This window comes from Cryptomeria japonica, chromosome 11 (genome assembly GCF_030272615.1).
Source record: "Cryptomeria japonica chromosome 11, Sugi_1.0, whole genome shotgun sequence".
Lineage (NCBI taxonomy): Eukaryota > Viridiplantae > Streptophyta > Pinopsida > Cupressales > Cupressaceae > Cryptomeria > Cryptomeria japonica.
The window spans coordinates 638,635,279-638,654,293 of record NC_081415.1 but is presented as its reverse complement, the minus strand read 5'-3'; the positions used below and the strand labels follow the sequence as shown (position 1 = coordinate 638,654,293).

At 36.1% G+C, this 19,015-nt stretch overlaps 1 protein-coding gene and 1 pseudogene across 1 annotated transcript; one reads left to right on the top strand and one right to left on the bottom strand.

Moving 5' to 3' along the window:
* Nucleotides 1-420: 420 nt before the first annotated feature.
* LOC131860375 (uncharacterized) lies at nt 421-1,983 on the top strand. The gene has a single exon (XM_059214779.1). The coding sequence runs from the start codon at nt 421-423 to the stop codon at nt 1,981-1,983; it is 1,563 nt and encodes a 520-aa protein (XP_059070762.1).
* Nucleotides 1,984-7,382: 5,399 nt separating this feature from the next.
* LOC131063125 (chalcone--flavanone isomerase-like) lies at nt 7,383-18,561 on the bottom strand (annotated as a pseudogene).
* Between the last annotated feature and the right edge of the window lie 454 nt (nt 18,562-19,015).

Here is a 19,015-nt window from a genome sequence, read left to right as displayed (position 1 = left end):
AACCGTATACACCCTTCCACAGCCGCACTTTGCCGAGGTGCACCTCCCTTCCCATTAGGCCATCCATACAATTGAATTCCCCCCATCTTCAATCGGCGGAGGAGGGTGGAGAACCATTGGAAGGGAACTAGGGTTCTACCGATTGAAGATCCTTTGCTGCATTTTAGATTATTGCATCGAAAAAAAGCTTCCACCCAAACATGCTGCACATCCAATAACCCCCCCTCCTATTTTTCCCCCTTTATTGCTTCTCGCTCTAACTTGCTGCCATTCTTGTATTTCTATCAGATCTCCAAAGAGCCTACTACACAAATATCTGATTTAAAAAAAGCAAGAAAGAGAGAACAAAATAAGCTTTACTATGCTAAACATAGAGAAGAAATTTCTATAAAGCGACGAAACAAACGCACTACTCAAAACATGGATTCCAATACTTTGCAGCCATTGTCAGATCTGGTTGCAACCCACTCTATAGGTGCTCCCATACCTCAGATATTATCAAGCTCAACTGCAACCCACCCTTCAGATTTCCTCCAGCCACGTTCAACAGTGCTTGCCCAATCAGGCACACAATATGAACAACCCTGCAACCAATGTTTGCCAATTCATCAGCAGACAAATACAACTTGTATTGGTACTGCAACACCAATCTCAGACCATTTCAGATCTCTTGAGTTTACACATGCGTTGGCTTCTTTCCGAACAAGAATAGATAACTTGTCACATCTACATGTATGCATAATCTGCAAAGAAAAGTATATTGGTATGCATGTCAAATTAACTCAACGTGAGGTCATTTGCTCAAGATGCTATAACGAAAAGGGAGTTCTCCAATTCTCTATTGCAAACAATATGGATCCTGGCGAACAACCCATCATTTTAAAACGGCTTTCACAGGTTGAAGAAATGCTTATAGCAAGAATCGCTCTTGTTTTGCAAGTTAGCCATGCCAGGGGTGGTCAATACAAATATATAGGGCACACCATTAATTTCCCACAAGACATTTCAAAAATAGCAACTACTTTGCCACGCAAATTCCAACATTTGGAGATTGTGATTATTCGAAGGACAAATCTCGAAGGGAAAAAATATGATTGTTATGTAAACAGGTTCAATGTTATGGACACATTGAGTTACAAAATTCAACATGACCATTACTACAATGATGTTATCATTGGCGTTGCAACTGCTGAATTGTTGCCACTGACAACTATCGATATATCTGATTTTTTGCATACCCTCCCAAATTGCATTGATCCTCAGCCTCCTTTGCCAACACAAGACCCACTCTATAATGTTGATGAGGTTGAATTGCAGCCCACATCATCATTCATTCCAAAGTTGCCATGTTCAACCGCTGAACTAGATGCCATTAAAAAGATGTTGCACCTAGATAACGATGACCAAAATGTTGCAACTTGGCCTGAAATAAGTTTCTCACCCATTAATGAGTACAACACTGAAGGCTTGTTCACTATGGCTTTCCCAACTTTATTTCCAAACGAATCTGCACTGCCCCTGCAACCAAGGACAAAACATATTCATTTGCATGAATATGCCTTGCACATGATAAGATATCACAACCAAAGATTTGGGCAGCATGTTAGGTTCAGATATTATCTTTATAATCTAATAATGAGACATTGTTCCCAACAATCAGCTTCAGTTTTCCTGCGCACCAACTTAGAAGACTCCTTCCCAACTATGTTGCAAGATTTGTGTGAACAGCTGCAGTCTACACCTTCTGATCAATTGCCAAACCAATTAATGCATTTTGCAGCTTCGTTGCGAGGCACTAGAGCTTATTGGAATAGATCACGCAGGGATCTCACTACAATGGTACACCAACTAGGAGCACCTACATTGTTCTTCACATTAAGTGTAGCTGATACAAAATGGCCAGAACTACATAAATTATTTCCAGCCACCCCCTCTTCAGGGCACCAGACCACAAAGAAAACATTTATAGAAAACATTGTCTAGAATCCGCATGTTACAGCGTTGTTTTTGCATTTTAGATTCACAATATTCCGTGAGGAGATCATTGACAAAGTTTTCAAATCAAAAGACCATTAGTACAGGTATGAATGGCAACATCGTGGCTCTGCACATATACATGGCTTTTTGTGGTTGTCGAATGCACCTAATATGGACGATATAGACTGGTCCAACAATGATGATATACAATCAGCTAAGTCTTTTTTTGATAGATATGTTATAGCATGGAATCCTCGCAGCCAACTTGCTTGAGAGAATAGACTACACACTGCTTCACTATTTGATCCATGCATGTCTGATACAAACCAAATTCTATCTGCTGACCCTTTCTCTGATTATGAAGAACTCATCAATGTTGTTCAGTGGCATACAAAATGCTCTGTTCATACTTGCTTGAAAAAAAAGGCCCTGCCCTCCATTGTCGATACAAAGCACCTTGGCCTGAGCAACATTCTTCAACGCTGATAATTGATGCTAACCGCAAGCTATGTTATCAACCAACCAGAAATGATAGCCGTTTAAATATTCACAACCCCCTTATGCTGGCAATATGGCATGCAAATGTTAATTGCCAGCCTGTTTGTTCCAAAATGGTTGTTCTGCAATATATCTCCAAATATGCTTTGAAAACATAACAGAAATCAAAAAGCTATGTTGACATGCTCAAGAAAATAGTCACTACAACTAATACTCAAGATACCATCTTGCTAGCGTACCAAAAATTCATGATGGGTATAGTTGTTGATCAAGATATCAGCGCACAAGAAACTTGCCATATGTTGCAAAAGCTACCATTGATCAATTGTTCCTGTCATTTTGTCTCCCTTAATATTAGCAGGAAGGTCCTCCACCGTATTACTAATCAAAATGACACTGTTGAGCTCTGCAAATCTTATATTTTTTCTTATATGGAAAGGCCTATTGAATTGGAAAAATTCTCATTGCTACAATCAGCGCAACAATTTTCATACAATGGCCAACATAAGAAGCATAAATGGCAAAGACTACAAAAACAAGCAATTGTCAATGTTTACCCACAATTTAAAAGCTCTCCAAATGAGGATGATGACAACTTTGAAGCCTATTGTTTGAGTGAGTTGCTATTGTACAAACCCTTTCATCATATTCCTATAGATATAGGTGCATCAACAGACCAAATCATTGCAAATTGGAAGCTATTGTACATGGATGGTGTCACGTTGGCATATTTATGGAGTAGAACAAGAATGCACAACAGAGAATGATGAAGACTCTAATACAAATGATTTTCTACATTCACACAATGAAGACCAGTATGAATGGGAGTACCTTTCACAAATGGGCGCTTCTAACAACATCACCATCAATGATCTCCAAATGTTAGGCAAACGAGATTACGATATTAACTTTGATTGGGCCAAACCCCATCCCACTAATCCACTCCATCTTACTGTTGTTCACTTCATCTCCACAAATAAAATAAATTGTCAGCCTGCCCTTTTCCAACCACCTTCTCTTGCCACTGATGCATTCCCTTTGGCAGCAAAGCAAAAGCTTGCACTTGACCTTATTCTTGCACATTACAAATCTCACCAAACCATCCCACCTCTTCGTATGATTATACAAGGCACTGCAGGCACCGGCAAATCATATTTGATACAATGCATTAGAAAAAAACTTAACCTTTCCACTACTCAAGAGCACAACCCTTTGCTTGTACTTGCCCCACCGGCGTATCTGCATATAATATCCAAGCAACAACAATCCACGCTGCCCTACGCATCCCTCTTAGAGATATGCAGCCTTTGACGGGCCAATCTTTAATGTTCTTCCAAGAACAATACAAACAATTACAATATATTCTAATTGATGAGATGAGCTTTTTGGGTCCTAAATTGCTTTTGAAAATTGATAGCAGATTACGTCAAGCATTCCCTCACCAACAACATGAACCGTTTGGAGGTATCTCAGTAATCCTTGTAGGTGACCTTGGCCAGCTGCCTCCTGTCATGGACAAGCCCTTGTATGCATCACATTCTACAGCCCTAGCATTATGGCGCTCTTTCCAAACTGTGGTAACCTTGGATACAAGTTTCGAACAACAATGCACCTCAAATATACAACAACAATTTCGTGCAATATTGTAGAACATTAGAAATGCCAATACACTCCAAACAGATTGGGAAGCTCTTATGTCTCACTCCTCCACTGAACTAGTTGTTGATGATAACAAACAATTTGACTATTCAATTCATTTATTTGCCACAAATGCATCAGCAAAACACCACAATACTAAAATGTTAAAACAATTGCACCTGCCTATTGCGGGATATCTTGCCCAAGTTCCAAGGCAAACTACCATTGCATATGATAATGATGAACAACTCCCTTCAGAAATACTCCTCTCGCTCAATGAACAAGTAATGTTGATTGCTAATCTATGGATACAAGTTGGCTTGGTCAATGGCTCATTAGGACAAATCAAATCCATTGTCTATGATACAGATTCTAAACCTCCCGAATTGCCAAAGTACGTAGCTGTTGAGTTCAAAAATTATACTAGACCTCCTTGGGACAGTGCAAATCCAAAATGTGTGCCTATTGCTCCTATTACTCGAGCTAGCTGCACTTAGCTCCCCCTTGCAATGGTTTGGGCTCTAACTATTCACAAATCCCAAGGCCTCACTTTGGACAAGGCAACAATAAATATTGGAAAGATTGAAAAACAGGGGCTTACCTTCACTGCTATCTCACAAGTAAAAACACTTCAAGATCTAAGAATTGATCCACCTTTCACTTTTGAAAGGAACTCAAAATTACAAAGCAATGCTTATACTACTATTAGAAAGAAAGAAGAAAACAGATTGGCCACTCTATGCAATCGGATTTCTTCATTGCATCCCAATCATCCACTCTAATCAGTAACAACATCAGGTATGCCAATAATGACTTTCGCTTGCACTCCACCAATTGCCTTTTAACTTCCTCCACTCTCTTCATTTTTACTATGCATTTGTTAAATAATGTCACTCCTTTTCTTGCAGGTGCCATTTTGCATGTTCTTCCATTGCTTGTTGTTCAAACACACACCCCCATTAAAGGCTTTCCTCTCTCCACCTGCACTTTCTACACAAATCAACATTCAAGCTTTGCCTTTCATCGTCAGGTATTCCTACAATGTTGTATGCTCCCTTCTCTTTGCCTGCACATTTCACATTTAAAGATTCCACTAGCCACTTTCCCCTTCCACCCCTACAAAAGGTTTAGCTATCTATTTCTATCAGGTTGTCCATTTTGGTTTGATGAATTTTAATTTACTCTTCTTATCACCAGTAAGAAAGAATTTAATACAAACTGCCCATGATTCCATTTTTCCTGCATTGGGTCGCTCAGTTACAACATTATTCTCCTCCTCTGCCACTCCATTTCATTGGAGCAGAATTAGGTATGTACAATTTCAAACTTTTTTTCTTCTAGAGATGTTGTATCAATTATTTTAACCTCTACAAATAGTGCAAGTACATTCCTTCTTGTTTTATTTGGGTCCATTCTTAGCGATTCAAGCTCACTTTTACTTGCTCGATTTCATAAACAACTCTCTCTATTTACAATCATTGCTGTCCTAATAATTTAGCTTTTCTAAATCAGTAATTCCCTCCTCTTTTACAACAATAAAGTTGTCCCCAATGCATTTATGCTCTCCCTTCAGTTTCGCAAGGTATATTGTTGGATATCTTTCCTACTACCTAAGCACTGTTACAGGATCACATGCGTCTTCTCTCGAATTATATATACCCTGCTGCAGCACTTGCATTTTGAACAACATACAGACACTACAAAGGTAAAGACTTCTCATTTCTAACTCTTCCATGTTTCATTTGCATCACTTTTCATTTCTTTTCTCTTTATTTTATTCATTTTCTGCAACATGAATGTTATCAATACAAATTAGTAATTACAATTTTCATGCCACCTCTTGTATGTAGACCTCAACCTACGTTTTGTTTCCATTTCTTTTCACAAACATTTTTACATAGATTAACACTGACATTGCATGCCTCTTTCACCTCCAGCTTGCTTTTCGTTTAATACATCTTCCATTTTTTGCTATGGCCTTCTCTGCTATGCTCATACTAAGCAGATAACCTTATCAAACAGCGATCCAACTCTACCAGGTATTTTTAACTTGCTCTACACTCTTTACTGTTCTTTGCATCTATTTTAATAGCATTTGATTATTCACTACACAATATTACATGTTGCTTTCTAGGTTGCACTCGGTTTTTAAAAATTGCCCATACCTCAGACTCATACATTTACAAAAGCACGTTACTGATCTCCACTATCTTCCACCAATAACTCTCAAAAAAGAAAAAAGGTGCTCCTACTCTCTTTGACTTCCATTTTAAGAGTTACCAGTTTTGTTTCCTTCTTTCCTCTTAGTTCTAATGATTTATGCAGCATGTCTAACTGTTTTACTCTAATGCCACTGTTTCCAATACAACACAAACTCTTTTACTTTGCAACAATTTCAATTTCCTACAGTTGGATAACAGAATGTCTTTCCGATGCTGTTCAAACTGCTCTCTTTGCTATTACGCAGTGGAACTAAACCAACAGATTGGAACAACTTCATATAAACAGTGCAAGTATATACCCCATGCAGGTAACATTACATTCAAGTTTCTTTAATCTTCATTATGGATTTTCTGTTCCCCAAAAATATAATGCTTTTACCGTTTACCATACCTTCTAAGTTATTTCCTCGCTTTTCGTTTTCAGAAATTCATTGGTTCAACACATCGCTCACTTTCTCTCTTTCCACGATCTTTCGCGCTGCAAAATAGAGTCATTTTACCTAAGGTAACCAACATTTAAGTAAGCCTCTTCCCTACGCCTTCAAATTTTCATTCTTTTTCAATGTATAATCTACAATTTTTTTTAACAATTGATTGCAAAGTCTTGCTCACTCCATTGCCTTGCTTCCCCCTGCAGGATTCATTCTTCGACAGAGTTTCCGTGTATATAAGCATTTCACAGTTCGCAGAACAATTTCTCCTTAAATGATATATTCTGCAACTTCTTCCAACAGATTGCTCCATTTTACCTTTTCTTATCTCATTCCACTCTAACAATTCAACCCACAGTGCAAGCCTCGCCTATCGGCGAACCGTTGCAGGCACTACTCCTGCAACTGCTAGTGTAATCTTGTTTTAGACTCTTTGTTCCCAAGAAATAAACAGTTTGTGAAATGTCATTTTTAATAGGGACTCTTAAATCTTCCAAAATACCAGAACAACCAGTTTCCAGTTCACAGAATTACAGTGAAAGATGATGTCAACTAAAAATTAACCTTAAATTAACTAAAGATGATGGGTGGAAATTTTTTAATGGGATATGCTAATTCACAGGAGCCGAGAAAGACGTTCTGCTAAAGATGCCTTGGCAGCAGGAGAAACACCATTTTTCCCAATAACAGAGGCAAGATATGCTTCCCCAGCTGCCGTGTTCTCTATCACCGCTGTAGCCTTATCAGGAATCGAATCACCCTTGCTGAATGCAATCTGGCGTTGCCCATGCAGTCCAACTTTAAATGTCTCTATCTCTGAAAGAAAAAAGGAAAAAAATTTGCAAATATATCAACGAAATGGGTGTAATTACCACAAGGCCTGCAGGTGAAGAAGTAAGCAGGATGGAAGAACCAGGAGGCAGATTTTGGTTCTTAAATGCTGCTTTAAATTCTTGTAGTGCATTGGCCTCGGCTTCTCCGTATGTTCCTTCATCTTCCCAGAATGCTTGGCAATTTTCACTCACCTTCTCTGAGAATTGACTCCCAGTTAGTAGGGCAATCAAGGACACCCTGATAAACTTTTCATATTGACCTGTGTATTCCAACACTTCAGATTAAGCTTTTATTTTAAACCCGTTTGTAAGAAATGCAGCAGTACTAGACTTAGAGTCAGTGAAACTAGTGGCTTACAGGTAACAATGTCCATGAAAAAACCCAGGCTGTTGTTTAACTCCTCGGCTGTCTTCCCTTTCCATGTGAGAGCAAGATGAGAGATGATGGATCTCTAAATGTAAATGCCAATTGCTGTAAACTTCTTCAACTTTACTTCAACATCCAACCCTCGAAATCCTGCCATTCCAAAATGCTCAGTGTGTGGATTTAAAACCAATAATTATGTAGCAAATGATTTAGCTTTACCTGCTCCCCGGAGTAAGAGTTCCTTTGTAGAGCCCAGAGGCTGAACAGTTGGAGAAAATGAGATGCCCTCCACCTCCATTCCAGAAAGCATAGTAGCCAAACGATCCTCCTCTGGAAAATACTGTTAAACTGTATTAATTAGTCACAGAAAAAAATTAGATCCAGTAGGGTCATAATTGCTTAATTCTCCAACGTACCAATTTAGATATTCGTTGTGCAATTGAAGCTTTAGCGGCAGGAGATACACCATTTTTCCCTATAATGGAGGCTAGAATCCCTTGTGCCAGGACACTGTTCTCTATCACAGCTGCAGTTTTGTCTGGGATCGAACTATCTTTGGAGAATGCAATCTGCCCATAAACATCATCTCAATTCATTAAAGCCGGATCTTAAGCGATAAATTCTTACACAAATGGCTTAAGGACCCCCTGCAATGTGACCCAACTTAAAAAACATGGTGGGTATTTGCCAATATGACAATGGGATGAAAGAAGCAAACAGAAAAGCCAAAAGATGAATAAAACATAGAACAAGGCCGATCGATGAATAGGTAAATTGAATGGAAGAACCAGGTAGAAAATTCTGGTCCTTGAAAACGGTCTTGAACTTTTCAAGCGCCTGGGCTTCTGCTTCACCATATATTCCAGCAGCTTCCCATGCGGCCTTGCAGGCCTCGGATACTTTTCCAGAGTACTGACTTCCGGAAAGCGGTAAGACGAGGGTCACTCTCGTGAATTTCTCATAGGGGCCTGCACATTTCCCAGGCTTTATCATCTACTTTAATATCCAAAAATAACTTATCTGGAACTCGATAACTTACAAGTAACAATGTCCATGAAGAAGTCCTCGGATTTGCCCAACTCCTCTGTCGTCTTGTTTTTCCATTCGAGAGCAAGGTGGGGAATGACGTCCTCTTCCAGATAAATGCCGATTACTGTAAATACAACAAACTTGCTGTCTATCTCCAGCCCTCTTAACACCTGTAATCACAAATCAATTGAGCTAATATTTTACACATTATTATCTGTATACATGTCTGAATGGGCATCGAGCGTACATAGATAATTTCATTGCCATGATTAGTCCTTAACATGTTTGACCATCACAATGACGGTTTTATGCTCTCTCTGTTGTGGGATAACTCATAATTCACAGCTAAATATTTGTGAATTCGAGTTCATCTTAAAACACTAAACTAAGGTAGACCTTCCTTAAAAAAAATCTATTTTTCGTACGCACCATTCCCCAAGATTAGAGACCTACAATAATGCATGATTTCTGGTTAACATGTCTGTGTGAAACAGGGTAGTGAACAAGAGCATTGTGCACTTGTAAGTAGAGTCGGATCTAAAACACTGCATGAATAACATGTCTGAGCGAGCAGCCGACATGATACGTATTGATAATTTTGTGCTTTTATCTTGAGAAATTCAAAGAAATAAGTTATGTTTATTTGTGTTTGAATGAGTCTCCCTTTTTTTTGAAGACTCGATATCTACTGGGACCTAAGAAACAGCCTTAAAAGGCACTGTCACTGGTAACAGCTGCTGTAGGCCTAAAAGAAACCTTACCTTTCCTTCACATAATTCTATCTCTCATAGTGTTCTTAAAATCATCCAACCATTATTTTCTCTCAGCACTTTTATCTCATATTATCTATTTTCATGGCCTGATGTTGCACTATTATAGCTCAAAGTTATAACAGCATATGGCATGCAATCATGCAGTGAATGCAACTGGAAAAAAACAATCATCAAGCAGTTTCTTAAGCAGAGGAGAGATACCTGCTCCTCCCAGGAGAAGTTGCTTGGTAGATCCAAGCGGTGCAACTTTAGAAGAGAATGTAACACCTTCAACCTCCATCCCAAAACAATCAATAAGAAGTTTCTTAAACAGCAAGCAAATTTACCTGTGCCTTAAGCTCAGTCCAGACAAATGCGGATAAGATTATGGAGTGATGGCGGATTTTCTGGGCTTAACCAGCACACACTAGGTGGCGTTGGTGGGGCCAGACATAATCCATCCACTTCCCATTTGTCGTTAACATGACCGTTTTGTAGATGCATCATATGCACATGCTGAATCAATGTACAGGTTCGCATCATTTGTCAGTACGGAGCTGGTCTCATCAAGATTAAAATAAGACTTCCCCCTGCCACACAGAAATTATGTTCATGAGGGGAGCTGCGAAGTGCTTCCCAATCAAATCTGCAGCGAGATCAAAGGCATCTGCAAACTTAATATCTCACAAAAGCAGCTTTTGCATGAATTTTCAGAATCTCGATCAGAAACTGTGTGACAAGAGCATTATGAATGTTCAAAAGTCAAATGCGAAATGTGTTTTTTGATATAATAATAAGACAAGTGATCGAGTTAATCATTTACACCAACAAGTTTATCCTTAAAAACAAATGATAGGATTTTGATGTTAAATGTAAACAAAAAAACAAAACAAAAAACAGGTTATACTGCTTATAGTAATTACTGTTACGTAGAGTAGATGATTATTGTAATTAGATTAGTGAAAACATAGAGTATTCATGTACATACTTAGTCATCTATCTGATTGATTTTTGTTTTCAGGTCCTTTTTTGTGATGTGTAAGAAGGCAAATGTTTATAGCAATAAGAAACTTGACCATAGAAATTTCCTCTATTTGATTTTCAGTCAATTTAGTCTACTTAAATGTTTTTTCTTGAAAGTGTGGTTGGATAGGTTCATAATTTTTTTCAAGCAATCACACTATTGTTACTAGCAATTGCATGGTTTGCATGCAACAAAAGCCAATAGGGGCAGGCCGATTTGTTTTTTTGGGTATGCTTTATTTTATGTTTTTTAGTTATTATAATGTTTGTTAGTTGTATATTTGATTTGATTATGATATTATTATTGAGTATTTGATAAGTAGAGTGAACTATTTATTAATGGTGTAGCATTAAATGTATAATGTAGGTTTGTACTTGGTGGGATTAGGAAACTGATAGGAAATGTGAAGTTATGGAAAGGGTATAATTTTTTGAGATGTTAAGTTGGGTCTGGATATTCAATGTTATATAGTAGGTTAACTTTGGAAGTACGAAATTTAAAGAAGGTGGTGTTTTTTCCTTTGGGGTATGAGAAGTGTGTTGTGAATTTTGCGTATGCACAAAATTTGGAGTAGGTCTTTGAAGGCAACAACAAATATGTTATTTATAAGTTTTGGATGGAGGTAAAATAGCAAGTTTTGGTAAAAAAAAGAGCGAGATAATGTTTTGCATTATTTCAAATTATATAAAAAAGCAATAGCAATATGTATGGTTTTGTGTTTTTTTGTAAATTAATAAGTGTGTTATAAGTCATGAATATAACTTTGTTAAATATGTTTTGCAAGCTCGAACGTAGGAGTGTTTTTGTGTAGTGGGATATGATAAGCGTTGTGTCAAATGTGTGTATTTAAACAAGATGTAACGGACCTTGTGAGATAACAATAATTTTGTTCTTTATAAGTTTATATGGAGGTAAAATAGCAACTTTTGCAAGGTAAAAGAGAGAGATATTGTTTTGCAGCATTTTAAAGTATGTGGAAAACTTATTGCAATAAGTATGTTTTTTGTGAGTTTTTGTAAATTAACAAGACAACCATCATTCATGAATACAACTATGATAAATATATTTTTGAAAGGCTAATCTTAGAAGTGTTTGTTTAGAGTTAACATGATTAGTGAAAAGTGGTATCATAAGTATGACTTTTAAACTTTGTATATACTCTCTATAAAGAAATAGTGGTGATCATTGTTATTAAAAAAGTGCATATTAAAGGTGGCCATTAAAGGAAGTTTGAAAGTATCATTAAAGATGCAAGTAAAAGAGCAGAGAAAAGAAGATAAATAAAATGAGCTAGATTATTTGAATGTTTGGAAATAAGCTAAGATGTTTGGATATTATTTTAGTATATAATATAAACCAAAAACAATTGTAGATTTATTGAATGATTTGAAAAGTTTTAAATAGATAATAAAAGGGAAAAATTTGATATGAATGCATCATAGTATTGCAATTTGGTGAAACATATATACACAAATAGGAAAAGAAGTAATTTATTACATCTTGTTGTGAAAGAATATATTTAAATTTTAGAAAATTACAATGCTTTGTTTGCAAGGTACAATTATTGTACAATAATAAGTATTACGTATCAGCCACTGTAGGCAATCAGTACATTTTAAACATTTTTTGTGTGGTTTGCATGGGAAATTGCAGACACTAGTAACTATATTTTTGCTCTAGCTGAAAATGCATTTGGGATATCTTTAATGTCATTGGATCCTAGAATCAAAAACCAAAAAACGTTAAAGTGTTAGTGTTTTATAGGAAGAAGGAAATGAAAAATAGTTAGATGGTAGAAGCATGAAAAGTACAATGTATCAACAAAAGTAAACATTAGAAGGTTGCAAGAAGACAATGGTATATACCTGCAATGAATCTTATTTCTATCGAATGAGCAAGTAGCCAGTATGAGTAATCAGTGAAAGAAATTAATAATAACCTAGTGGGCAAAATAGGGATCTTATTTGCAAGGAATAAATAGAGATAGTAAGTGAGAAAAAGAATGTACTTAAGACCATTGCAATAAGACAACTAAACCAAAAGTGGAGGAATTTGTAAAGTACTTACACTTAACGAAATGATCATGATAAGGTTAGCCAATATGTGAAGCAAAGTGTATGCATGTAGATAGTTAAACCTAAAAAGAATACAAATGTAAGAGGTAAATGCTTAAATAGACGATGATAAGAGATATATAAAGTAATTGGAAAATAGAACTAAAATATATAATGTTTTTGTACCTAGTGAGAAAGCATATATTCGCGAACCATGTTATGTGGTTAGGTAGGACAATACAAGTGAAAAAATATTGTATCCATGAATACTCTACAATCGGTAGAACCCCAATTCTTTACCAATGGTTCTCCACCCTCATTTGCCAATTGAAGAGAAGTATGGTTTTTATAGTTGCACCTTGCCTGAGCAAGTTGTGCACCTCAACCAAGTGCACAGTGTTGAAGATGTGCAATGGGTTCTTTGTAGTGGGTGATTCGTGTACATAGCTAGTGTGTGAGCCAAGCACAACATGGTATGTGAGCCAAGGCGAGTGAAGATTTATTGAAGTATCACTCTAAAGACAATAAACTAATATCCATAGTGACAAGTGTGCTGGAGAATATTTTGCCATATTTTAAGAAAAACACAACAGACCCACCCTCTGGTAAGCTGAGGAGCATGTTGAAAGCAGTTGGTTCTCATTTTGTATCCTTAGAGAAAGCAGTGAAAGGAAAGGTACTTAGTCAATTTAATGCTATGCGGTTAAGTATAATTTTGAAAATGGTCGAAGGCGATAGAGTTAGTTTGATCTTCAGTTTGAAGACTATTCAGGAGGCACTAGATGAAGGCGGTATAATATAAAATTCATGTCTTCTTTTGCCTAAATTCATAATTGAGATAGATAAGAAGATTAAGGAATGTGAAGAACAGTTAGCCGGTATATCTCAATCTTATGCCCCTCAATCAGTTTTTGCTAGTAACTATGCAGCTCGGGTGATGGGTCTACTTGACAAAATCAAGAGCCTTAATCAGGAAAAAGACAGAGTAGTTGAGAGAGTGGAAGAACTCAGGAATTTATTTACTCCCCAGTTGGACACCTTGTTGAGCAGTCAGCAGGATGCTATGAATGCTCTGAAAAAGAGTGCTTCGACAGATCCTAGAGGAGCAAAGATGCATGCTTATGTTTTTAGTGCTCTGATCAACATTTTGGAGAATTTGAAGAAATTTTGGGATGATCACCTGCAGTCCTTGAAGACCATTTTTGTTGATATCTTTAAATTCATGTAAGATATTGAGTATACCCTTGTACATAAATTTTGGCGGATACTTATCTTTGGCATTGTTGTCAAAGGGGGAGAGAGAGGTATGAAAAAAGATGTAAATTCTCAAAGGGAGCTTATTGAGCTTGTTGAGTTGTTGATTTGTTGCAATTTTGAAGTTTTGCAGTGACGGTGTCATTTTTCATCAAGTGTTGCCATCAATGCCAAAGGGGGAGATTATTGGCCAGAGACACTGTACCAATAGAGATTTGTGCTTGAAGATTGTTCTAAGGTTATCATTGATGGCAACACAGATCAGATATCACATCCACTATATGCAGAATTGTTCTACCAAAAGTTTGATATTCATTTTGCTTAAGTCTGAAAGGTGCAATACAGAGTATGGGTACATTGTGCAAATCCCCATTTTGGTTGCATAGTTTCAGTTGCAGTGAAAAAGGTAGTTGATTGGATGTTCGAAACAACTAATTTTGTAATCCTAGCCTCTGGTATTGATTCTCATGCAAGATAGAAGATCTAGTATCTGTTAATTTAGGAAGAACCAAACTATTTTGGCGTAGTGTGTGGTGCAGAATCTTTGGGATGATTTTGGTGATTGGTTTCGAGTTTGAGGTGGTCGAGTTGACATGTGTGAAGATTATTATCAAATTTTTTTAGGTCTGCATATGGATTATTAATCGAATTAAGCCAACTTATTGTTACACGTTTCATGTTGTGTGTTATGTAATTTCTTTCGAGCAGACATGGAATTCATTTATTTTGATGGTGCAGATATATAAGACCGATTCATTTGAATATTTTGGCATATGATATGATGAGATGTGAGTGTGTGAGGATTGTGTGAGCAATTGTGTGAATTTTTGTGTATGTAATTGAAAGTTTTTGTAATCCGATATATGACAGAGTAGAGATACATAACAGAGGAAGAAGACCTTTTGCGCTTAACTGAAACTGCACTTTGGCATATGTAGATGATATTCTCCAATTCAATCATTTTTATTATCATTTGTAATCAGTTGTAAGGCAGTGAGCCTTCCTCTAGTTTGTAGCCCTCTTTTGTAATTGAGCAGTGAGCTCTAGGTAGTGTCTCTGAATTCATGTGCATTCCCCTCTTGTAATATTATCATACTCCTAATCATAGTATTATGATATTGTGGGTCATAATCCCACCATGTTTTTTCCCTTTCCGGGTTTCCACGTAAAAATTCCAGTGTTATGGTTTTGTGCTTGTTTGCATTTAGTTTCTACACTTTTCTTTTATTCATTTTTATCTAGTGGTTACTGAATCAGTTTAAGAAAGTTGTTAATTGTAGAACACTAATTCATCCCCCATCTCAATGTTCATTGATTCTAGCACCAACAACCTCAAATGCATCGATTAGTAAGGTCAACATTGAAAAGTCCAATAAGCTCCATATCCAATCTCACCAACAACATAACCCAAGGTAAAAATTACACTTCTTCTAAGCTAACAAAGAGAGGCAAACTAGACAACAATAATGAGAACACCAAAATCAATAGCCATTACAACAGTATCAACTAAAATTGCAACATCATGGTCAGCCACAATCCCCAATAAGAGGAGAAAATAATGATGTTGTAGAGAGAATTGATAGGCTACCAATCTTTCAACCAATTGGTGCTATCCTCAAAGAGTATAAATAGTGCTTTTAATCTCATTATTGGCATCCAAATTATCTGGAAAGATTGTTGATAAAATTGACATTTGAAAATATTTAGCATTGTTTGTTAATATACAACTAAAAGAATCATGTGATTATCGACATGCCTACAAATCTTTAAAAAAAAATTAGAAATTTTAGATAGCCCCCTTTTATGGGGCCATATCCTAAATAAAATACCCCTAGTTAAACAAATAAAAGATTCTTATATATTTTGATCACATGTTTTCAACAATGTTATTTCAAAGAAGTGAATCTTTCTAGAAGTCCTAGTTATCAATGAGATCCTATCTTATCTAATCTCATTTATTTTTGGTGCCTTAGGTTATTTAATAGTCATTATATTAGTTGTCTCATGTTATAGGATTGTTTCTAATCCCATTTCACTTTGTATATATAAGCAAGGCATCTTGTAAACATTCTATCATAAGATTAGAGGTGTAGATCACAGGAATATATAATAAAATTGATCCATTGTTGATCATTGTGTATATTTGGAATACTTAATCATAACAAGTCATTTTCTTGTCATAATCTATTGTGGAAGGATATATTTTGTTTTATAGGTGATCTTGGGGTGCGTGAGCTAATTTTCAGCGCCTACATGGTAATAGAGCTCAAGTTGTACAACTCCTAGGATTTGATGGTGGTTTGTGAATGAGATTTTGTTGGGTGCATTTTGGTGTATATAATAGATCTCACCATTAAATTTACAAGGCCTAAAAAATCATGTTTTTATATAATGACTCCTTGATTTTGGACAATGAAAAAATTTGAAGGCATTTTTTATGAGGGTTGTAGAATTGAAGTACAGGGTATTTCTTTACAGTTCGTATGATATTATGGAAATCATACAATTCATACTATATAATGATGATTTTATCTAGCATATCATCATCACTCTATGGGCAAGTGCAAGGTAATGAGTCACAAATTCGCGGAAGTCCGTGCATTGGAAAATGCGCTCTTATAAACGGGGGCCCGTTTTCAAAAAACGGGGGCCCGTTTGTGCTTCGGGCTCCCGAGCCGAAAGGTAACGAGGGCCCGTGTTGTTTAAAAACGGGCCCCCGTTTTGCTATAAAACGGGGGCCCGCTTTTAAACAAAACGGGGGCCCGTTTCTAAAAATGGGCCCCCATTTTGTTTAAAAGCGGGCCCCCGTTTCTAAATGGCATTTTTCCTTTTTTTCCACAATCCGCCCTTGTTTGAAAATGGGGGCCCGTTTTGTGGAAGTTGATTCCACAACCCGCCACTTGGCTCGGGATTAGGCCCGCGATAGGCCTGGGATGGCCACACCTGAGACATGGACCTACAAATTCAAATCTCCATGAATGAAAGCACAAATATGAACTTCAGAAATAGTTTACACGCCTCTAATTAGAGAATTTTTATACGAAATTAAAACCCATTTCAGATTATACTGTCTAGATTCTAAATATGTAAATTTATTTAAAAATTGATTATTTTAACTATTTTTCATTTAATTTATACTAAATCAGGTCCATAAATTTGAAATATTAACTAATTTTGTTAATTTAATAACTTTTTTATTTTAAAGAATTTTGGAAAAAAAATTATATGTCATCAATCTACACAAAATTCTTTTGTATTTAAAAAAAAAAAAAATCAAAAAATGTTAAGTTTACATCAAATTATGTGGGTCGTACACGTCAAATTTTTAAAAAGATAATTACGGCAATTAAAAAATTAATTAAAAAAAAAATATTAGAAAAAAAAATACAAAAAAATATGCTCATCAATCTTCAGTGTGTTACAAACCATTTCCCAAAACGGTTTGAGAAAATAATTTTAATTGTGTCAAAAAGTGTGGGTCGTACACATGCATGGTATGGTTCTGAAACAGGCATTTTTAAAACATAGTTTTCAGAACTCCATTTAAAAAGTTATTTTTTATTATGTGGGTATTAAAATAAATTATATATTTGGAAACTACACTCAGAGGGCTATCTTTTATATTACTGACTTTTTCCAAGATTCAATCTCTAAGTGTTTCAAAATTTAAGCTCAAATGAGACAAAATCTGAAAATCAGGGAAAACACTTCCACTTTTTGGCCAAAAAGTGGACTCATCTTCTTGCACTGACCCCTATATATTTGAGATCATCAACAAAATATTTTTCTCTTATGTCAGCTCCACAGAACTCTACAATATGATGTATTTACAATTTTTTATTTTAAATTATGATACATGACCAAATTAAATTTTATGGTTGATTGATTGTTAATGACTCGTGATAGATATCACTACCCATTTGCAACTACAGTTGGTGACAATTCTTTCCTGTGACCCACTAAGTGTCGCTCCTAGTCACATTAGAGACCACCCACCAACACCAATGGGGCTTAGTTTTGGCCCCTTAAGCCCAAATAGGGAAAAAAAATTAGAGACAACTTTTATTACCATATCATATTTTATTACTAGTAATTTTTGTTGATGATTGAAGTTAGATCTTCTATTCGGTCTTTCAAGCTCATAATTATTTTCTCTGATTTTCAATTTTTGTGATTCTGGCATCATTGAAAATGCATTGAGGATTTTTATTGTTATATCCATGCACTTTTTTTAGATTTATATCTCTAGGTATAATTTATTTAGTTTTTGAAAATATTTCATTATGGTAGGTTACTTGGACATCTTGACACCTCTAATGAAGTTCTATCTTTTTGGAAATGCTTCATTTTTAATATAAATGCATAAGATATGCAAACTCCTAGGATTTGAGGGTCATTTGGACATGAGTTATTTTGGGTGCACTTTGGCACAAAACCTACCTCACCATTGGATATTGAAGGCCCCAAAACCTCTATTTTCATACATAACATTTTGATTTTGGACAATGAAATTTTTTGAGGCATTTTTGGTAAGTGGTGTGTACATATACAACATTATGGAATCCATATCAATTTTGTTATATGGTGTTGATGTCATCTAGTGTATGATTGTCACTCTACAAGTTCAACATATTTGACAAAATGGTCTATGCTTGTGTCAACCTTGACTCCACAATACATTGTTTTGTTTTTTATAATTTAGATGCATTTAGCTTAAATTTGATAATCGGTTGATTGTCAATGATGCGTAGTAAGCACCACCACCTATTCACAATTGTCATCGGTGATTTCAATCAATTGTTACCTACCAACCATTGCCCTAAGTCACATTGGGTATCACTTGCTAGCACCAAGGGGACTTAATTTTGGCCCCTCAAGCCCTAATAGGGTAGCTTTATTCCAAAAGCCATTACTTTTTACTAGAGTATTAAACTTT